The sequence below is a fragment of the Salvelinus sp. IW2-2015 genome, linkage group LG2, assembly GCF_002910315.2.
Source record: "Salvelinus sp. IW2-2015 linkage group LG2, ASM291031v2, whole genome shotgun sequence".
Taxonomy (NCBI): domain Eukaryota; kingdom Metazoa; phylum Chordata; class Actinopteri; order Salmoniformes; family Salmonidae; genus Salvelinus; species Salvelinus sp. IW2-2015.
This window is the reverse complement of record NC_036839.1, coordinates 24,768,536-24,792,748: the sequence shown is the minus strand read 5'-3', so window position 1 is coordinate 24,792,748 and position 24,213 is coordinate 24,768,536. Positions and strand designations below refer to the sequence as shown.

Sequence of the window (24,213 nt, the reverse complement as noted above, 5' to 3'; positions counted from 1 at the left end):
ACAGGAAACTTTTTATCCAGAATATAGCAGGGGGTATAAAGCTATAACACATATGTTTTTCCAGCAGCAGACTATGATCGATAATGTCAAAGGCCACACTGAGGTCTGACAAAACAGCCCCCCCAATCTTTTTAGCATCAATTTCTCTCAGCCAATTATAAGTCATTTGTGTAAGTGCTGTGCTGTGCTTGTTGAATGTCCTCCCATATAAGCATGCTGAAAGTCCGTTGTCAATTTTTTTTTTTACTGTAAAATAGCAATGTATCTGGTCAAACACCATGAGCTGCATACAGTGGACTTCCTACTAGGGCACATTACCTCAGTGCTAACAGTATAAATCTGGTTCATAGGCACATGATTACYGCATACAATAGCTGTAGGTGTTGTCATGTAAGCCTAAATACATTACAGCTGCTTATTTACTTGGTACATGAACAGAATTCTCCACAATTTAAAACACAGTTCCAAACACCACTATTATAAGGTAAAATAGCGAGGAAGGCGTTTTATCAAGGATGTCATCAGGTGTGTTTGTCAGTAATATGTTTTGAAAATGCTGTAGAATGTAGATCTTGAAAGCTTATTGTCACAATAGAAGGGGAGGTTTACATGTGATGTATTTTCAACATGTCTTCCTCTGGTTACAGCATATTTAGATAAATTGGCCTTCTGTTCGCTGTAATTGAACTACCATTTACAAGCAACTAACCTGTCCTTATAGGAGATGAGGCAAAGTAGATAACATGCCGTTCATACTTATGACATATGTGCATCCAAATAGGTATCATTGCAACGTAATTATTGTTTATCACAGCTGTGCTCCCATCTTGATAGGTTGTCAATGTAAGTATGAATCTGTTCTTAATTTACCTGTAAAGGTTATAAGCAAATAAAGGTTACATAAAACATTGTTTTGTGTGAGGAACCTACCGAGCATCCGTCCACACAATTCTCTTCTCCAGATGATCCAGAGTTAGTCCGTTGGGCCAGGCTCCTATCTCCATGTCCTTGAACACTATGTGTCGTCCTCCTCCGCTCATTGAAGCAGCCTCGATACGGGGGAAGGTAGCATCCCAGTCTGTCCAGAACAGGATTCTAAAGGCATTAAATCAATCAAGAAAAGGAATGCATAAAGATCTTTTTACATCTACAAAGTGCTCTACAGTAACCAGCACTAGACCACGGAGAGCAAGCAGAAGACAATAAATTCCGATGATCCACAGAAAACTGAGACATGGTCTACTTATGCAAGGACATTAATTAAAGAGGACTTGAAGAAAAAGCCTCCATGGAAGAAAGAAATTAATGATTAAGATCACTTGACAATGGACAGAACTAGACGGCATAAACTAGCCTAGATACTCAAACCATGTGTTGAAWACAAAAGCAAACATGGAAGATGATGTTTATTATTCCTATGGAAAAACAAGGCTAAAGGCATTAATCAATTTAGTAATGATTTTCAGTGTCAATTCTTCAGCCCTTTTTCATTGGTTTGTCAATGTAACATCACTGCAAACTAGAATAATTACATACAGTGTGTACAGCCGTAAATGGGATTCGTAAACACACACATTGGCAGCAGTCTGTGGATCCTAGAACAGCACCAAACAGACCAGTGTTCCACAGCATCTGTGACATTGGCTGGAACAGGAAGCCATCTGGTTTTTATGACCTTCTACAGCTCAATGAAAGCCTGTAAATGAGCACTGGTGATTACTATGACCATCAACAGAGTCATGTCTCCCAAACACGGCTACTATCCTGCTTTTGCCCACCAAACCAGGCAAAAGACCTGACCCTGTAGGAATGCAGGCTTAAATTAGGCACTGTAGGCAATGAAACATCCTTGTACAGCTCAATAGCCTTATTCATTGGATCAGGCCCCTTAGATCAATGGCTTACTCTTTTGAGTGGATTCAAGTAATTACGTTAGAATTATTGCTCTGGCGAGGAACTTTGCCTGTAGGCACCGAAATCATCCATTAATCCTAATGTGTTCTCCTCTGAAACACAGTCATCCCTCCAATATATGCAGTGGGGAAAGAATATACGATCAGACTATACATTTCTTATAAGACTACTTAATAGATTTTTTATGAATGTCTGGAAGAAGTTTTAAAACAAAATAAACCAAATTAATTTTACAATCAAATAAAAGTAATTCATCACCATGTATAAATTAAAGAACTAGGCTAAACACACTATAATAAAAAACATAATTTTGTTCTTTTCATCCAACTTTGTGCCTGTGAGATTGTTCAGAGATGAATTGAAGGCTTGAAGCCATGTATTAAAAGAGAAAAAGTAAGAGTGGTAAAGTGCATGAGTCAGGGAAGAGGAAAGATGAGCCATATCACTTGTCATCACTAGAATTGAGTCCACAGTATTATTATCGATGTATTCTATATTTGTATACTTAATGGACCCTAACATAGCAGACATCATCACACATCAAGGGAGAAGGAAGTAGAAGAAAATGAAGGATGTTGTTTTTCTTATTATGAGTGTGTACAGTATGTGAGTCAGACCTGTATTCAAATAGTATTTGTTTCTTTAAAATAGTTTAGCTGTGCTTTATTGAGCTTATCTGGCACAATAGAAACAATTGAATAATCCCCAAAGTGTAAACCCTGCCATTTGGCACTCCAGGCAGGCTGAATCAAACACTCAACAAATTTGAAAGGAAACAAAGACTATTTCAACCCAGGTCTGATGTGAGTAGGCACTCACCCTTGTCCTGGGTCCAGAGCGATGGCCCGTGGATGCTCCATCCCTCCAGCTATCAGTGTGGTCCTCATCTCTCCATTCAGCCTGGCCACCTCGATCTGGTCCAGGTTACTGTCGATCCAGTACAGGTTACCTGCTATCCAGTCCACTGCCAACCCCTCTGGAGTGGCTAGCCCATGCTGCACAACCACCTCAATCCCTGTCACACCTGATGGAATACCAACCACAGGACCATCATCACCCCTACACCACCCGGTTAGAGCACCACCCTTTAGCACCATGACCACCACCACACCACCCTTTAGACCAGGTGAGACAGACCAACCCACAGCACCATGGTCATCAATACACACACTGGGTGAGAGAAGAGTGGAGAAGGGATGTATTCAACTCAGCCTGATCATTTTCCCCCTATTGGGAGGATGTGTTTGTTGGTCTGCCAACAAAATTACATTTTCTGGGGAGAAAACCCTAGCTAGAGAAACTCATGAGGAAGATAACATTGACATAAAAGAAGATTGTTTCCTACAGTGTTCCATTAAAAATAAAAGGTTTTCCCAGTATGTCTATAATCCAGCTGTTTACAATTATCCTCGGCTGCTGGAGCCTTTGTGGAAGGATGACAAAAGGGAGAAATAGGTGCAGCAGCGGGACACATTCTATGGCCCCACGGAGAAAATGAGAGAAAGAGAGAAAAAGTCCAATTGCAGCAGACGCACAGAATATAACGCAGCACAAAACACCAACCTAATGAAAAGTTCTAACTCATCAAAGGCTTCAGAGATGCACTATGACAGTGGGAAGACGACTGAGGGGCCTAGAGTATACCCACAGTAATACTTGGCATTACCCTGCTGAAATAACTCTTCAATGGAGGGACAGTATCAGCTCACAGTTTCAGAGAGGTGCTAAGTAGAACTAAACTGAGAACCTTATTGAACTAAACTGTGTAATTGAAAGGCCTTCCAGTTGAAGATTGGGAGGGAAGACAGCCATGTTTATCCTCCTCTGCCAATAGATCCCAGCATTTAGATCTAATGTTTTGCCTAGCCAAGGTACTTAAAGAGCCTGAAAGCGTCAGTACATCACAGCCCTTAGGATCTATTGTGTAGCTTACACCTACGCACCTTCAGATTTTTAAAGCACCATAGATCACACCATTTAGAGCTAACTTATAGGACCTACATACCTCCAGAGCCTGAGAGGCGTCCTCTGTAGATCTTATCCTCTACCACATCTGTCCAGTAAAGCAGGCTGCGATTAAAGTGGAAGTCAAGAGCAATGGTGTTCCGGAGCCCTGGCACCAGCAGGCTGTAGTCCCGCTTGTGAAGGTCTATCCGTCTTATCTCATGCCGGATAGAGAAGATGATGAAAGCCTCAAAGGGATCTGGCCAAAGGAAAGACAAAGGGAGGGAAGGAAGAGGAACAAGTTAAAACGTAGGCAACGGATGCCACAACAAAACCAACATGAGCGGCAGAAGCCGGGGAAGTGATTTGAACCGGTGCCATTAGCGGAGGAAACACACAGGTGGGCATGACTGCACACACACAAACATACAGGCACGTGTGCATCCATGCACACACTGGATCATGCACTTTCATGACTGGGCACTGGCACTAGTCTGTGTTATGCACAGAGCAGAAACCCCATCGTCACTATGGAGACACATACAGTATGAACACAATGAGAAAGACTGGATACTGTAGGGAGTAGGGATGTTAGCTACTTGCTGATGATGATAAGTCGCTCATTCTTTATTATTCAGTTATACCTGAAAATCTCTGTACAAAAGCTAGAGCCTTGCATACATGAAATGTCACCACAGACTCAATAGTACATTTGTCAAAATTAAATGAGGTTGATTCTCAGTTTTCTATTGTGCGCAGAACATTTATTTGATTTGACTATTTAAAATATACAAAGAAGCCACACCAGGCAACCAATACATTTACCAAAATTGACAAGGAATATATACATAAAAACTCAGACTTGTTTCCATTGTTGTCCTCTATTGGTAGGCATGTGACTGCAGGGCAAAACAAGTGACATGGGCCTTCTGTGCCATACATTCAATCATGGGCTCCTGAGTGGCGCAGCGGTCTAAGGCTCTCCATCTCAGTGCTAGAGGCTAGTGACTACAGACCCTAGTTTGATTCCAGGCTGTATCAAAATTGGCTGTGATTGGGAGTCCCATAGGGCGTCGCACAATTGGCCCAGCGTCGTCCGGGTTAGGGTTTGGCCGGGATAGGCCGTAAATGTAAATACGAATTTGTTCTTAACTGACTTGCCTAGTTAAATAAAGGTTAAATAAATAAAAATAAAATACACAATATGTAGATATACAGTGTACAAAACATTAAGAACACCTGTCTCCTCCCCTTCATCTACACTGATTGAAGTGGATTTAACAAGTGATAATAGCTTTCACCTGGATTCCCCTAGTCAGTCTATGTCATGGAAAGAGCAGGTGTCCTTAAAAACTTCTTATGGCTGCAATCCCGGTAACGGGATCGATATGACAACAGCCAGTGAAAGTGCAGGGCGCCAAATTCAAACAACAGAAATCTCATAATTAAAATGCCTCAAACATACATGTGTTTTATACCATTTTAAAGGTAATCTTGTTGTTAATCCCACCAAAGTGTCCGATTGCAAATAGGAKTTTCAGCGAAAGCACCACAAACGATTATGTTAGGTCACCGCCAAATCACAAACAAACACAGTAATTTTTCCAGCCAAAGATAGGAGTCACAAAAAGCACAAATATAGATACAATTAATCACTAACCTTTGATGATCTTCATCAGATGACACTCATAGGACTTCATGTTACACAATACATGTATGTTTTGTTTGCTAAAGTTCATATTTATATAAAAAAATCTGAGTTTACATTGGCGTGTTTCGTTCACTAGTTCCAAAAACATCCAGTGATTTTGCATAGCCACATCGATTCAACAGAAATACTCATCATAAATTTAGATGATAATACAAGTTATACACATGGAATTATAGATATACCTCTCCTTAATGCAACCGCTGTGTCAGATTTTAAAAAACTATTACGGAAAAAGCAAACCATGCAATAATCTGAGACGGCGCTCAGAACAATAGTCAAATTAGCCGCCATGTTGGAGTCAACAGAAACCAGAAATTACATGATAATTATTCCCTTACCTTTGATTATGCACTCCCAGGAATCCCAGGTCCTCAATAAATGCTTGATTTGTTCGATAATGTCCGTTATTTATGTCCAATTAGCTACTTTTGTTAGCGCGTTTGGTAAACAATTCCAAAGTCACGAAGCGTGTTTCCTAAAAGCTGACGAAATGTCCAAAAGTTCAGTAACAGTCAGTAGAAACATGTCAAACGATGTATTGAATCAATCTTTAGAATGTTGTTAACATAAATCTTGAWTAACGTTCCMACMGGAGAATTACATYGACTTCAGATRAGCRACGGAACAGAGATCMCTCTCATGTGAACGCGCATGGTCAAAGAATGGTCGGGTCATGGCAGACCTGACTAATTCCCCTCTCATTCGGCAACCCTTCACAGTAGAGGCATCAGACAAAGTTCTACAGACTGTTGACATCTAGTGGAAGCCGCAGGAAGTGCAAACTCATTCATATCTCGCTGTGATTTCAATGGGATCTTGGTTGAAAATCGACCAGTCTCAGAATTTCCACTTCCTGTTTGTTTTTTTCTCAGGTGTTTGCCTGCCATATGAGTTCTGTTATACTCACAGACATAATTCAAACAGTTTTAGAAACTTCAGAGTGTTTTTTATCCAATAGTAATAATAATATGCATATATTAGCAACTATGACTGAGCAGCAGGCTGTTTACTCGGTGCACCTTTCATCCAAGCCACTCAATACTTCCCCTGCAGCCACAAGAAGTTAATGTTTTGTACACTCACTAACATATCACTCCACCAGAGTAGAGTGCCTTTGCACGTGGCTAGGAGGCTATCTCAACATGAACCAAGGAGTGTTTTAACCTAAGACTGGCAGTTTTTATCTCAGGCGGGAGTTTGTTACACTCTACCAGTACCATATATAAATACATCGCTCTTGAATCGACATGGCACAAAATCTACAGCACTGCCTCTCAGTAGTAAGATAGTTCTTTAGATACTGGGGGATTGCACCATATATGGTTTTATGGGCCAATCCCAGCTTCAGCTGAATGACCCTTTTATCAACTGATAGCCACTATGGTTCACTATGGCCATTTTACTCTGAGCTGTCTGTAGCTTGTTCTTGATGAACTTACTGTACCAGGTAGTGCATGCATAGTCAAAGTGAGGCTGCACTAATGCTGCGCCAAGTGTTCAAGGTCCTTATTTATGTAAGAAACAATAAAATGTTCATGTGTTTCTTTGGTAAATTGCCCATTCTTTCCCTATTTTAACATACAATTAGCACTGCAACTGCTATCAATCTCTGAGGGAAATGGAGAGGCGAGTAGTAAAAAACAAGCTTCATCAATCTGAAAGTGACACATCAAGGCTGCATGTTCTGCCATGTTCTCCTCGTTTACGAGCAGCAACACAGAAGCAAAAAACGGCCAAAACATCAATCCAATCACACACATTACAACATAAGTAGACAGTTTGCTCTGATTATGTAAAGCTGAGTTGATAAATGAATTGACTATATGTAATTACACAGGACTTACAGTGCCGTGAAAAAGAATTTGCCCCCTTTCTGATTTCCCCTTTTTTTGCATATTTTTTCACACTGAATGTTATCAGATCTTCAACCAAAATATTAGATAAATGGAACCGGAGTGAAAAAAAAGTATATATTTTTTTATAAACAAAGAAATGCAACACCCAATGCCTCTGTGTGAAAAATTAATTGCCCCCTTACACGCAATAACCGGTTGTGCCACCTTTAGCTGCAATGATTGCAACCAAACGCTTCATGTAGTTGTTGATCAGTCTCTCACATCGCTGTGAAGGCATTTCAGCCCACTCTTGCATGCAGAACTGCTTTAACTCAGTGACATTTGTGGGTTTCAAAGCATGAACTGACTTTTTCAGGTTCTGCCACAACATCTCAAATCAGGTTTAGGTCTGGACTTTGACTAGGCCATTTCAAAGCTTTTGAGCCATTCTGATGTAGACTTGCTTGTGTGTTTTGGATCATTGTCTTGCTGCATAACCGAGGTACACTTCAGCTTCAGCTGACAGACGGATGGTCTAACATTCTCCGGTATAATTCTCTGATACAGAGCAGAATTAATGGTTCCTTCAATCATTACAAGTCATCCAGGTCCTGAGGCAGCAAAGCATCCCCAAACTATCACACTACCGACACCATGCTTGACTGTTGGTACTTCTGGCAAATTCCTCCACAGCGATGTGAGAGAGTGATCGACAACTTCAGCCAGCGTTTGGTTGTACATTGCATCTATAGGTGGCACAACCAGTTAACGAGCGTAAGGGAACAATTAATTTTCACACAGGGGCATAGATACATTAATGTCACCACGCCTCCGAGTAGGGTACAGCAGTAGGGTACTCCCATTAGTCCCATGTAATTAACCTAACTTTGCCGTCATCCTAAGCAAACTACTGACACTTTTTTGTTGTTTCAAGAAACGTTTTCAGCTGCCTCACTTGTCGTTATTAACATACAGTACTTGGCGGTCAAAACAACGACTGATTTGCATGATACTTATTCTGCCACCAATTTCTTACCCTAACAATGACAGTAAAGTTAGTAAATCTGGCGCAATATACTTATGTCACTGTTTGTTTACCCCTAGCTTGTTTGCTGGTTAGCTGACTGGCTAGCTAGAAAAGTTTATCTCAACCCAATTTGTTAGTTTTAGATCGGTCACGTGCTGTTTAACTACTTCCAGTCTTTGCCTTCTCTTGAACGGTCTAGGTATTTTAAAGAGCTCATTCTTGTTGGCTTGCCTACAGTATATGTCCTTTCAATTTGCTGGAGACCATCTGGGGATACAACCCTACCAAATTGACCAAACCAAAGCAGTCTATGATATCTTCACCTACTTGGTGGAATCTCCAGGTTTGCATAAATATCCAAATGCAGTAGAATATTATAGTGTTATTTGGATGGACACAGCCCACTAGTCCTTACTACAAGCTAACTAGCAAGCTTTATGCAAAACGATTTACCGATGATGATGTGCTTGAACACACAAATGTATTGAGTAACCAGAGCCAATCCATCATCATTCCCATCATCATATCGACATCATAGCCTGAAACAATGAGGTTCGTCTAACCTGGTCCTTGGGCATTTGATTAAACTTAATTTGGTGGTCTTTTCTCCTACAATTGTTCAAACAAAACGGTACGTAACAGCTTTTTGGCAAATTAAAAGCAGGGTTAGTTTGCCAATTAAAGAAACTAAAGTCTGTTGGAATTGGCTCTGGCTGATAATCGTGACGTACATTCATTTGACTTTCTCTGTTCATGCTAACATTTTTATGTTTAGAATGAAAGTGTTTTTAGGTATGATGTAGTTTATTAAAACGACAAAGAAGTATGTTAAAATGACCAACCAAGCATATTCAAAAAGTTTATAGAATAAAATGTAAAAAGAATACAGACGTTGTTGGGTAATGCGTAAAGTTGCCAATTTAACATTGGAGTAATGGGTGTAAGCTACGGCTGTACCCTACTCAAGGTTGTGGTCACGTTAAGCCATGCCACGCCATGTGTATCTCTTGGGTGTTGCATAACTTTGTTTATTAAATAAATGAAATAAATATCAACATTGTGTCATTTGTTCACTCAAAGTGCAACTAAAAGTTCTTTGCTGTTTTTGTGTGTGAAAAACAACACTATCCTAGTAATATTTTACCTAATCGGAACTACTGTAAGACATCTCATTTATGAAATGTTATATTTCAAAACGTATTCCAATTCACTTTGATCAAATCCTCACTAGCATATTATAAGACATGAAGCAGGACATGAGTCTACACTTACACAATCAACATACTTCCTGACACACACAGCACCACACACACACACACACACACACAACACACACACACACACACACACACACACACACACACACACACACACACACACACACACACACACACACACTTTGTCACCTCACCTGTGCTGTGGCAGCTGTCCCCATCGGGGCCCAGCCTCCAGCCTGGGTAGCAGGAGCACTTGACGGTGGTCTTGTACTGCTCACACATCTGGCTGCACTTCAGATGCCTACTGCAGTAGTCCACCGCCTCACACGTCCTGTTGTTAGAGTCCAGTTGGAGCCCTGCAGGGCAGGAGCAGACCACCCCTGTCCCTGGTACCACTGTGCATTGATGGCTGCAGCCACCCTTGGCCACCAAACACTTATCTAGGAGCAGAGAGAGGAGTAGAGAGAGGGCACAGGAAGTAAGAGCCAACTCTGATCTGGGAGTAGAGTGAGAGAGGACAGGATGTAAGTACCAAACACTAATATGAAAGCAGAGAAAGAGGTCAGGGACTAAGAGCCTTAATAGCCTACTATAGAGGATGAGATTGGAGACTAGAGAGAATGAGAGAGGGACAGGGAACTAAGAATCTTAATATTAGAGAGACTGAGATGGTTTTCAGCATCAGATGGTCATCGACAGGGTCTAAACGGAGGTTAGAGAAATAATAGACCATAGTATGTTGGGCCATATGCTGTACAGTAAAAAAAAATGCAGAATTAAAAAGGGTTGTTTTTGAGAACTAGCTGGCACAAGAATAACACTACCACTTTTTGCTCTAAGCTAGAGATTGCTAGTCGAGCATGATGATGGAAAATATCCGCTGCATATACAACGCAAGGAAAAGCTATTACATAATGAAAGAGGTTCCGCAGTTCAGTTGGTCCGCAACGGTTTGACCTGAGGGATGATGCCTTTATTACTGTCAAGGCTTCAACACATCATGAAATCTGAAAGTTGTGCACTATTCCTTTCACAAAACTGATATGGAGAGGGAGAAAAAAAGAATGACTTTTCTTTCTTTGTGCAGTCTGTAATGGAATGCTTTTCTCTGAAGCAGCTAGGTATCTGATTATTGTGGGGTGCCAGACAGGTCCAGAAGATGAAAAGGCAATTTGGTGCAACAATCACACTACAGGTCCAAAGTCTCCTTTCTAGCTAGCCATGATTAAGATGATCTTATTGGCACAGACCAGAAAGGGTTGAAATCTCTCTGCGGGGGTCTCCTAGCTGCAGAGGAGGGTAGAGGAGAGCTGTGCTCCCATAGGTTACAGCTGGAGGAATGACTCCTGCTGAGTTATCTCAAATCAATCAGGCCCCTTAAGGTCTCCCTGTATGACCTAATTGGCTATGAAGCAGGCAGCGCAGTGTGGGCCTTTTCTCAAAGGTTGTGTCCCAAATGGCACCCTCTTCCCTATACCCTTTTTCATAAACCATTTTCCCCATAGGGCTATGTTCAAAAGTAGTGCACTATGTAAGGAATAGTGTGCCATTTGGGAGGAAGATAAGTGATAACACACTCTGAGCTACGGCGTCTAACTATGGTCCCCCATGAGGTTTCTGCTAGCAACTCTGAAATGAACCGATACGTTTAGGTTGTTCAGTCAAATAGATTAGATGTGTACTATTCACATGAGATTCACAGATTTTCCCTCCGATGGGCCTTGGACAAACAGATCTGTGCTGGTAATCATTGGAGAAATCTGGTAGCTATTCTTTATATTCGGTCCCCTTGATGACTGAATCAAAATCAACAGCATGTTGACGCGTCATCGTGCTGCTCTCAAGGCTATGGGAATTAAAATATATAGTACCACTCCTTGGGGACAGACAGCGTTTGACACATCTGACTCTGGGTTCTTGTTATATGAGATGGGAATTTTAAGCTCACACAGCTTATACTGTATATTCTGTCTGAGGTGTGTGTCCCAGTAGAAAAATTATCTCTAAACACATCTCTTCTACTTAAACACATGAAATGATTCATCACAACTCACACACTAATTAGTCTCGACGATCTCAAGCAATATGATGTACTACAGATAATAGTTCTTTCCTACCACAGAAAGGCCCTTCGTCAGACAGGTCTGCACAGTCCAGCTTGTCGTTGCAGATCTTTTCTGGTGGTAGGCAAGTGGAAGTGTCATTGGCACAGGGGTATTTTGGAGGCTTACAGACAGCTGCCTCACAGGACTCCTCATCAGAACGATCCTCACAGTCGATATCTCCATCACACACCCAGCTCTTGGTGATGCACTTTCCTGTTGGTGTGACACACATATACAGACATTTATGGAAACACACACATACACACACACACACACACACACACACACACACACACACACACACACACACACACACACACACACACACACACACACACACACACANCACACACACACACACACACACACACACACACACACACACACACACACACACACACACACACACACACACACAAATATTCCTCAAAGACGATATCAATCATCAGCTGTCCCTACAGTAGAGTAGAACATCTGAAATATAACCTTAAGACATTTAACTAAATGCTGAGTAACCAGTCAGCATTACCACACAGTGAACTTCAAGCTTCTGTAATAAATTTGGTGAATAATCTAAGGCTGGCTATGGCTAAAATATCATAATTTTTTTTTTAAATAATGTTGAACTTTTATTTAACTAGGCAAGTCAGTTAAGAACAAATTCTTATTTACAATGACGGCCTACCCCAGTCAAACCCGGACGACGCTGGGCCAATTGTGCGCCACCCTATGGGCCTCCCAATCACAGCCGGATGTGATACAGCCTGGATTCAAACCAGGGACTGTAGTGACACCTCTTGCACTGAGATGCAGTGCCTTAGACCACAGCACCACTCAGGAGCCCTAAATATCACAATATTTTTGATGGTATGGAGGTATGAGGTTTTTGAATAATAAAAGTTCACATGCTTTATGAGCAGTGCATGACCCTAGGGTGGCAACAAATGCATTCAAAGTGTTTTTAATGGAGCTTTGTTCATTCTGATTGTTTTATACTGTTCAATGAAACTTCCACCAAAAGTTGCAATATAGTGGGGACTTTGAATACAGTGTTGTTTGACATGACAATGAATGGAAAAAGCCAGTGAAGGGTTTTTGTGACAGGGCAGGAACCAAAGTATTGGTCATTGTTTCCCACTGGATCCTAATTAATGTTACATTCAATGTTTCCTCTTACTGTAGCTTTGATGTACTGTACAAATAGTAAAATATTCATCCTTCGCCTACTCCTCTCTGATTTAGAATATACCGTTGCAGAAACAACAAGCTGATCTAGGCCTACACCAGCACTGGTAGCAGGCTGTATTAGCTATCTAGCTACATTTGCTCTGACTAAGTACAACTAGCGTTTAGCATTAGCGGCTAACACAATTTATTTTAGCCACAACTTGCAAAGAAAAGATAAACTAGCTGTTTGCAGACAGTATAAGATACACAAACAAATAGTGTGATTATAGAATGCTTGTGGATGTATAGTAGGAAGCAAAGTGGAAAGCAGCATTGTCACCAACATCTGCAGCATTGCCCATGCAGACCGTCAGACTGCTAGTGGTTGATTTGACTTGTAGCACAAAAACTGTTCTGCTTGAGTGACAGGGGGAGGGTTTGGTGTGTGTGAAAGAGAGAGGGAGAGAGACAACTCAAGTAGCAAACGGAGTAAACTATAAAAACTGATATTATTACACACAGCGGAGTGGCATAATGCATTTAACAAACAAAAACATTGAAATACTGTTATACAAGGTAAAGGAAAAACCCAAACCGTTCCTTAGATCAATACCGGTATATAGTAAAATACAGTTTATCACCCAGCCCTAGAATAATCCCTCAGGCACTTTGAAGAAAACCTCTAAATATAAAAACATCCCAAAAAGTTATTTAATGCATAACGTGATCCATATTTTAATCTGTTCCACACAATGGGGTCCTTGCAGTCTACAAAGACTAAGATCAATACAGTATATTGAATCATGACTTTAGATTAGAATATACTAAACTGAACAAAAATTTAAACTCAACATGTAAAGGTCCCATGTTTCATGAGCTGAAATAAAAGATCCCAGAAATTTTGCATACTCACAAAAAGCATATTTCTCTCAAATGTTTTGCAACAAATTTGTTTACATCCCTGTTAGTGAGCATTTCTCCTTTGTCAAGATAATCTATCCACCTGACAGGTGTGGCATATCAAGAAGCTGATTAAAGCTGATCAGGTGCACCTTGTGCTGGGGGACAATAAAAGGCCACTAAAATGTGCTGTTTTGTCACACAACACAATGCAACAGATGTCTCAAGTTGAGGGAGCGCGCAATKGGCATGATGACAGCTGGAATGTCCACCAGAGCTGTTGCCAGAGAATTGAACGTTCATTTCTCTACCATAAGCCGCCTCCAACGTCATTTTAGAGAATTTGGCAGTACGTCCAACCGGCCTCACAACCGCAGACAACGTGTATGGCGTTGTGTGGGCGAGCGGTTAGCTGATATCAACGTTGTGAAGAGAGTGCCCCATTGTGGTGGTGGGGTTATGGTATGGGCTGACATAAACTAYAGACAACGAACACAATTGCATTTTATCAATGGCAATTTGAATGAACAAAAATGCCATGACGAGATCCTGAGGCCATTTTGAGGCCCATTTTATTTGAGGTATCTGTAACCAACAGATGCATATCTGTATTCCCAGTCATGTGAAATCCATAAATTAGGGCCTAATGAATTTATTAAAATTCCTTACATGAACTGTAACTCAGTAAAATCAATGAAATTGTTGAATGTGTCATGACGTTGGCCTGAGGGGGGGGAGGTTTATGACCCCCATAAATACCTTTCCCCTTTTTCCTCTCTCTACTCTACCGATGTGACTATTGAAAATCCCTKTGTTAACATTGAGAGAGAGTCTGGTGACATCAAAAGATGGGAACGGAACCATATTTCGGTAATCCAACCAGCTGAAAATATGCATTGGTACTAAATGAATATGATGCCAGATCAGTTGGCATCTGAGACATTATTACTGATGATAGGACGACATAAACTGTATCTTGGAAAGTCTACACATTCTAGTTATCATATTCACATGGAATTGTTGTGCAATTTAAATGTTTAAATATGAAACTATTTGTGAAAAGATTAAATGTAATTTTAGCTTCCAAATGAGAGAATTGGGTTTTCATGAGTGAACTACGTATGCTCAACTCAGTGGCCCTGCCCATGTGAACAGACATTGGTTATAAACTATGAAACACGCCCTTCTCTCCCCTCCTATATAAGCCCCTTGACGAAAATGTAATTTCTGTTCCGAAGACGTTAGGGCGACGGTCCTACGTTAAAAGGGCTTAGATAATAACCTGTTCCAAGGACATGTGGACTTGAGGTCCCCACGTTGAAAGGACAAAGACCACCTACAGAACTAAGCCAACCTTAGAGAACCTAACAAAATTAGCATCGAATTTCAATGTGAAGGTGACGACCTACACGCCGGAAGGATGAATTCTGACTATACCAGCCAGAATATAGCATGAGCATATAGCGTGGTAACTTGGTATGAACTTTGAACTCTTATTCACTAAAGAAGTGATACCTCCTAGCCGTCGCGTTAGCGCAGCAACTGTAGACGTGGGCTAGGAGAGGACGGACAGAGTATCTACAGCAGGTGCCGTAGAGAGAGAGAGAGAGTCAAAAACAGCAGATCCGGGACAAGGTAGCACATCCGGTGAACAGGTCAAGGTTCCCTAGCCGCAGGCAGAACAGTTGAAACTGGAGCAGCAGCCCAGCCAGGTGGACTGGGGACAGCCAGGAGTCATCAGGACAGGTAGTCCTGAGAGATGATTCTAGGGATACCCCAAAAACTATTTAAGTAGTTTTTTGGGGTATCTGTACTTTACTATTTATATTTTTGAAAACTTTTACTTTACTACATTCCTAAAGAAAATAATATACTTTTTACTCCAAACATTTTCACTGACACCCAAAAGTACCCATTACATTTTGAATGCTTAGCAGGACAAGAAAATTATCTAATTCACACACTTATCAAGAGAACATCCCAGGTCATCCCATACTGCCTCTGATCTGGCGGACTCACTAAACACATGCTTCGTTTGTAAATTGTCTTGAGTGTTGGAGTGTGCCCCTGGCTATCCGTAAATAAAAAAATAAAAAATGGTGCTGTCTGCTTTGCTTAATATTAGGAATTTGAAACGATTTATACTTTTACATTTACTTTTGATATTTAAGTATATTTAAAACCAAATACTTTCAGACTTTTACTCAAGTAGTATTTTACTGGGTGACCTTAACTTCTACTCGAGTCATTTTCTATTAAGGTATCTTTACTTTTACTCTGGTACTTTTTCCACCACTGCAAACATGTAGATAAAACCAAGCTCTCGATATGCCAGAATGTATCATCGTTAATGCAGCTATGCCTGTGACTGTGTGAAGCCTGGATTGCAGAGCATTCCAATTTAGAGGCCCAATTTTAAAGCTACATCACATGGAGAATTGATTCGCTGTTGCACATTCCGAGAGAAAAGAGATGCTATTATAAAATCTATGCTGTACCCATTAGAGAATGTAGAGTTTATATGTGTTTTAAACATGTTTCCAATTTTGCCATTTGATGTTGATCAACTACAGACATTTAACTTTGCTCCTAGTTTAGCATTAATGTAATGGTCAAAGATATAATACTATGTCTGTCCATATTGTGCTGTTAGACAAACAGTGTAGCTAGCAAGTTTCGTATCTGGGTTCCAGTTACTGACGCGGTAGTCTCTTAGCTACAGCATATCATACAGTACCTGTGTCTTTGCAGGTGAACTTGGCCTTGGGGTCGCACATCCTCTTGGTGCCCTCACAGGCCATCTCGTCAGTCCCATCCTCACAGTCTTTGTCTCCATCACACCTCCAGCGCTCTGGGATACACGTCCCATCTGCCGTACAGTGGAACTCATCCCTAGTGCACTCTATCACAGGAGGCAATGCTGCAAGGGAAAATATACATACAGTACAAGTCAAAAATTTGGACACACCTACTCATTCAAGGGATTTTCTTTATTTGTACTATTTTCTAAATTGTAGAAAAATAGTAAAGACATCAAAACTATGAAATAAGAGATATGGCATAATTTAGAAACCAAAAAAAGTGGTAAACAAATTAAAATATATTGTATACTTGAGATTCTTCAAAGCAGCAACCCTTTGCCTTGATGACAGTTTTGCACACTCTTGGCATTCTCTCAACAAGCTTCATGAGGTAGTCACATGGAATGCATTTCAATTATCAGGTGTGCCTTGTTAAAAGTTAATTTGTGGAATTTCTTTACTTCTTAAAACTTCTTACGGCTGAAATCCCGTTAACGGGATCGATTTGACAACAGCCAGTGAAAGTGCAGGGCACCAAATTCAAACAACAGAAATCTCATAATTAAAATTCCTCAAACATACAAGTATTATACACCATTTTAAAGATAAACTTTGTTAATCCCACCACAGTGTCCGATTTCAAAAAGGCTTTACGACGAAAGCATACCATGCGATTATGTTAGGTCAGTGCCTAGTCACAGAAAAAGAGCCATTTTTCCAGCCAAAGAGAGGAGTCACAAAAAGCAGAAAGAGATAAAAATCAATCACTAACCTTTGATGATCTTCATCAGATGGCACTCATAGGACTTCATGGTACACAATACATGTATGTTTTGTTTGATAAAGTTCATATTTATATCCAAAAATCTCAGTTTACATTGGCGCGTTATGTTCAGTAATGTTTTGCTTCCAAAACATCCGGTGATTTTGCAGAGAGCCACATCAATTTACAGAAATACTAATCATAAATGTTGATGAAAATACAAGTGTTATGCATGGAATTAAAGATATACTTCTCCTTAATGCAACCGCTGTGTCAGATTTCAAAAAAGCTTTACAGCGAAAGCACACCATGGAATAATCTGAGTACAGCGCTCAGCCACCAAAACAAGCCATACAGATACCCGCCATGTTGTGGAGTCAACAGAAGTCGGAAATAGCATTATAAATATTAACTTACCTTTGATAATCTTCATAGGAATGCACTCCCAGGAATCCCAGTTTCACAATACATGTTTGTTTTGTTCGATAAAGTCCATCATTTATGTCCAAATACCTCCTTTTTGTTTGCGCGTTTAGTTCACAAATCCAAATTCACAAGGCGCAGGCACTTAGTCCAGACGAAAAGTCAAAACAGTTCCATTACAGTTCGTAGAAACCTGTCAAACGATGTATAGAATCAATCTTTACCATGTTTTTATCATAAATCTTCAATAATATTCCAACCGGACAATTCCTTTGTCTTTAGAAATGAAAGGGAACGCAGCTCGCTCTCACGGCTGCGCGCGTGACTTAGCTCATGGCATTCTGCCAGACCCCTTAGTTAAACAGCTCTTATTCGCTCCCCCTTCACAGTAGAAGCCTGAAACAAGGTTCTAAAGACTGCTGACATCTGGTGGAAGCCTTGGGAATCGGACCAAATTTACACTGTATCTTGGATAGGCATATACTTGAAAATCTATAAACCTCAGATTTCCCACTTCCTGCTTGGATTTTTTCTCTGGTTTTTGCCTGCCATATGAGTCCTGTTATACTCATAGACATCATTCAAACAGTTTTAGAAACTTCAGAGTGTTTCTATCCACATCTACTAATAATATGCATATCTTAGCTTCTGGGCCTGAGTAGCAGGCAGTTTACTCTGGGCACGCTTTTCATCCGAACGTGAAAATAGCGCCCCCAGCCATAAGAAGTTAATAAGGAAAAGCCAGTTAGTTGTGTTTTGACAAGGTAGGAGTGGTGTACAGAAGATAGCCCTATTTGGTAAAAGACCAAGTCCCTATTATGGCAAGAACAGCTCAAATAATTAAAGAGAAACAACAGTCCATCATTACTTTAAGACATGAAGGTCAGTCATTCCGGAAACTTTCAATAACTTTGAAAGTTTCTTCAAGTGCAGTTGCAAAAACCATCAAGCGCTACAATGAAACTGTCTCTCATGAGGACCGCCACAGGAAAGGAAGACCCAGAGTTACCTCTGCTGCATAAGTTTAGAGTTAACTGCACCTCAGAATGCAGCCCAAATAAATAACATACACATCTCAACATCAACAGTTCAGAGGAGAATGTGTGAGTCAGGCCTTCATGGTCGAATTACTGCAAAGAAACCACTACTAAAGGACACCAATAATAAGAATAGACTTGCTAGGGCCAAGAAACACAAGCAATCTGTCCTTTGGTGTGATGAGTCCAAATTTGATATTTTGGTTCCAACCACCATCTCTTTGTGAGACACAGAGCAGGTGAACGGATGATCGCTGCATGTGTGGTTCCCACTATGAAGCATGGAGCAGGAGGTGTGATGGTGTGGGAGTGCTTTGCTGGTGACACTGTCAGTGATTTGTTTAGAATTCAAAGCACTCTGAACCAGCATGGATTCTACAGCATTCTGCATCGATACACCATCCCATCTGGTTTGCGATTAGCGGAACTATCATTTGTTTTCAACAGGACTATGACCCAACACATCTCCAGGCTGTGTAAGGTATCTTTGACCAAGGAGAGTGATGGAGTGCTGCATCAGAGGACCTGGCCTTCACAATCACCCGACCTCAACCCAATTGAGATGGTTTGGGATGAGTTGGACACCAGAGTGAAGGAAAAGCAGGCAACAAGTGCTCAGCATGTGGGAACTCCTTCAAGACTGTTGGAAAAGCATTCCAGGTGAAGTTGGTTGAGAGAATACCAAGAGTGTATAAAGCTGTCATCAAGGAAAAATATTGCTACTTTGAAAAATCTAAAATATATTTCGATTTGTTTCACACTTTTTTTGCTTACTACATAGTTCCATGTGTGTTATTTCATAGTTTTGATGTCTTAACTATTATTCTACAAAGTAGGTCATTTTCCTGCTGGAAGGTGAACCTCCGTCCCAGTCTCAAATCTCTGGAAGACTGAAACAGGTTTCCCTGTATTTAGCGTCATCCATCATTCCTTCAATTCTGACCAGTTTCCCAGTCCCTGCCAACTGAAAAACCTCCCACAGCATGATGCTGCCACCACGCTTCCCTGTTGGGTTTGCACCAGACATAGCATTTTCCTTGATGGCCAAAAAGCAACATTTTCGTCTCATCTAACCTGAGAACCTTCTTCCATATGTTTGGGGAGTCTCCCACATGCCTTTTGGCAAACACCAAACGCTTAAAGTGGTCCTATGGACAGATACTCCAATCTCCGCTGTGGAGCTTTGCATCTCCTTCAGGGTTATCTTTGGTCTCTTTGTTGCCTCTCTGATTAATGCCCTCCTTGCCTAGTCTGTGAGTTTTGGTGGGCGGCCCTCTCTTGGCAGGTGTGTTGTGGTGCCATATTCTTAAATTTTTTAAATAATGGATTACATAGTGCTCCGTGGGATGTTCAAAGTTTCAGATATTTTTTTTATAACMCAATCCTGATCTGTACTTCTCCACAACTTTGTCCCTGAGCTGTTTGGAGAGCTCATTGGTCTTCATGGTGCCGCTTGTTTGGTAGTGCCCCTTGCTTAGTTGTGTTGCAGACTCTGAGGCCTTTCAGAACAGGTGTATATATATTGAGATCATGTGACAGATCATGTGGCACTTAGATTGCACACATGTGGACTTTATTTAACTAATTATGTGACTTCTGAAGGTAATTGGTTGCACCAGTTCTTATTTAGGGGCTTCATAGCAAAGGGGGTGAATACATATGCACGCACCACTTTTCAGTTGTTTATTTTTTTGAATTTTTTGAAACAAGTAATTTGTTTATTTCACTTCACCAATTTGGACTATTTTGTCTATGTCCATTACATGAAATCCCCCAAAAAACAATATAGGAAAAACGCCAAGGTTGATGAATACATTTACAAGGCACTGTAAATAGAATCCTTATGTAACAGCGGAAATGTGTTTGTTTTTTGACAATATTGGGTTATATATATTCTTTTAAATTATATTTTTAATCATGCTAAGTAGTCACAAGACCGACTGTATATAACCTAACCACTTCCACATTGCCAATAATTTATTTTTAATTTCCAGGTTTTTTTCTGGATCAAAATGGGGCTTAGGTGGTGGCATGGCAGTGGGTGTGGCCATTGGTGCAATATTAAAGCTATTTTCCTGCAATTCTACAAATTTTTCCATGGCTTATGCTATGCTTACAAAATCAATGACCAAAATGCTCCTGAATGCATAATGTTTTGAATTTTAGATTCTCCCTGACTGTCTAGCCTTTATTTTGGTGATTATGAGTTCTCAAAGAGGACCTTATTTAAAAATATATAGGTCCATTATCTTTCCTGCATGCTTTATATCTAGTTAGCTGTTCTAAGTTGTATTCATTTTTTTACTGTTTGGACATGGGTGGGCTACCTAACAAAACAGTTAGGCAGCCCACCCAAGACTTTTCTATGCAAAAAACTCTGACTTCCAAAAAGAAAACACATTTAATGCTTGGATGTCAGAGATCAGAAGGATTTCCATAACAGTCAGAGCCTGCTGAGCCAGAGCTGTTACCCCTGGGGTGGCCCACAACACAGCAACACTACACTGTGTTAGAGTAGAGAGGAAAAGGCTGGAGCTGGGGCTCAGGCTTGACATCAGGACACGGTTTGATGAATAGCTTCCTCATTCTAGTGACAAGCTAGTGAGCTGTGAGTATTCCAGCCGGCCGGGCCCAACTCAGCCTTCTGGGGTAATTATAACAGATTAAAATATTCTTGATGGTTGTACTCTTGTAAAGAGTAGATGAGATTAGATCAGCCGAGCGAGAGCCGAGCAAGGAGGATGAAGACTTAAGGACATTAGACCAGGCCAATTAATAGTTACTTTGAACTCATCATTATCTTTAAAAATAAATCTTTCTACTGATTTAAATGGCAATTGAATAATTGATAGTTACAATCATTGATACATGTGTAGTAATGAGGAGTAGTAAGCCTGACTTGAAACATCTACCTCATGTTGAGATAGATAATGTGATACTTAGTGCAAAATGTACTTGACAAAATGAGGGATGGCGCTATCACTTAGAGTAGAATTTTCATTATGGATTCATGGTAGTAGTAGCAGCATCATTTATCTTAACTGTGGGAACATAATCTTGTAATTGCTAACAAAAAGTGCTACGATACAGGTATTAAACAAATAACAGCATTGTTTCTCTCACCAGCTCCATCTCCTCCACAAGTAGTGTTCTCATCGCTGAAGTCCCCACAGTCGTTGTCCCCATCGCAGGCCCAGTGGTCTGGGATACACCTCCCACTGGAGCACTGGAACTGGGTGTTGGAACAGGAGTGGACACAACCAACCTCGTCACTACCATCTCCACAGTCATCATCTAGGGATACAGAGGAAAAAGAGTAAGTGTGACTGACTAGGTTTGACTCCTGCATATCATTAAACTGTGTTAGCACGCTAAGCTAAAGCCTATGCATTAGCTTGGGGAGGTAACATAAGTCTTTACTTACAGGCAAGGTTAAAGTACTCAGCTCAATGGGTGTGGTTTTCTGAACCACTTTAGTTACATAAGGAGACAGTGGTTGATTTCAAAGTTGTGGGTTATATGAGGTGCATGAAATGTACAGTAGCTCAGTGTTTCTCAACTTCTGTCCTTGAGTATTCTGACCTCAAAGTTGCTCATCTTTATTAAAGCTCTGTACAATCATACCAGATTCTCAAGGATGGTCGTTCAGGGAGAAACAGCTATAGTAGAAACGTACCTGAATCACAATGCCACTTGACACTGATGCATCTCCCATTGGAACAGCTGAACTGGGTGAGGGGCTCACAGGTCGGGAAGGCTGTAGACACAAAGGCAGAGAGACAATCAACTATAGTTATCTAAACCTCAAACCCATAGGGCCACATTCATTCTGAAAATACATTGTCTGAAACTCCTTCCAAACACTCCATTCCAAATCAAACTGTATTTATCACATGCGCCGAATACAACTGTCGAAGACTTCGCAGTGAAATGCTTGCTTACGAACCTTTCCCAACGATGCAAAGTTAAAAAAGAATAATTAAAAATGAAATACACAAGTTTTGAGCTATATTCAGGGAGTACCCGTATCAGATCAATGTTCAGAGGTACAAGGTATTTGAGGTAGATATGTACATGAAGTCAGGGTAAAGTAACTAGGCATCCAAATAGATAATAATAAGAGAAAAAAAAAGGACAGAGTAGCAGCAGCAAATGAAGAGTGTAAAAGTGTGTGTATGTACAGTATGTGTGTATTATGAATCCCCATTAGCTGCTGCCTGTGTTTGTGTTGCTTCACAGTCCCCGCTGTTCCATAAGGTGTATTTTTATCTGTTTTTAAAATCTGATTCTAATGCTTGCATCAGTTACCTGATGTGGAATAGAGTTCCATGTAGTCATGGCTCTTTGTAGTACTGTGCGCCTCCCATAGTCTGTTCTGGACTTGGGGACTGTGAAGAGACCGATGTCTTGTGTGGTATGCATGGGTGTCTAAGCTGTGTGCTAGTTGTTTAAACAGACAGCTCGGTGTCTGTGTATGTGTGTATGTGTGTTGTGTCGGTATGCGTGTGTGTGTTGTGTGTGCGCACATGTAGTGTATGTGAATGTGTGAGGGTTTTGTGTGGGAGTGAGTGTAGTGTGTGTGTGTGAGTGAGTGAGTGAGTATATGGAGTGTATATAAWGTCTAGTGAGTGTGCGTAGGGTCAGTGCAAGATTGAGTCAGTGCAGACAGTTCGGATACCATTAATTGACTATTTAGCAGTCTGGCTATTTAGCAGTCTTATGGCTTCGAGGTAGAAGCTGTCTCGGATCCTATTGGTCCAAGAGCCGATGCTCCGGTACCGTTCGCCGGACGGTAGCAGAGTGAACAGTCTATGGCTTGGGTGGCTGGATTGTTTGGCAATTTTTCAGGCCTTACTATGACACCTCCTGATATAGAGGTCCTGGATGGCGGACAGCCCAGTGATGTACTTAGTGGATTAGGCTATTTCAGCCACACCCATTGCTTACAGGTGTATAAAATCGAGCGCACCGTCATAGGATGCCACCTTTCCAACAAGTCAGTTCGTCAAATTTCTGCCCTGATAGAGCTGTAAGTGCAGTAAGTGCTGTTATTGTGAAGTGGAAACCTCTAGGAGCAACAACGGCTCAATCGCGGCGTGGAGCTTCAGGTTTTAAAAACCCACTGTCGCTGCAGTGGAGAAAATTGAGCTTCCAGAGACTCTGTGGGAACTCCTACAGCGCAGTAATGCCTGAGGAATCTCAGACAACACTATGAGAGAGAATATGTTTTGCAGCGCAGCTTGATTATGACTGAATGAAGTCGAGCATGAACTTTAATTACAGCTTACACCCTGGCTGTTTGTGACTGTGTATTGAAGCAGCTTAGTAAGCACACAAAGGAGTCGGAGACGATACAACACTATGCAGGG

General features: G+C 40.9%; 1 protein-coding gene across 1 annotated transcript in view; it reads right to left on the bottom strand.

The window, feature by feature from the left end:
• The window catches only part of lrp1bb (low density lipoprotein receptor-related protein 1Bb), a 393,420-nt gene that overhangs the window by 179,453 nt on the left and 189,754 nt on the right, over window positions 1–24,213 (bottom strand). The window contains exons 19-26 of the mRNA XM_070446279.1: window positions 22,521–22,601; window positions 21,968–22,138; window positions 16,558–16,740; window positions 11,766–11,966; window positions 9,843–10,088; window positions 3,920–4,117; window positions 2,734–2,938; window positions 931–1,095 (exon numbers count right to left, since the gene is read on the bottom strand). Coding sequence (XP_070302380.1) covers window positions 931–1,095; window positions 2,734–2,938; window positions 3,920–4,117; window positions 9,843–10,088; window positions 11,766–11,966; window positions 16,558–16,740; window positions 21,968–22,138; window positions 22,521–22,601 — 1,450 coding nt within the window. The remainder of the gene's footprint in view (window positions 1–930; window positions 1,096–2,733; window positions 2,939–3,919; window positions 4,118–9,842; window positions 10,089–11,765; window positions 11,967–16,557; window positions 16,741–21,967; window positions 22,139–22,520; window positions 22,602–24,213) is intronic.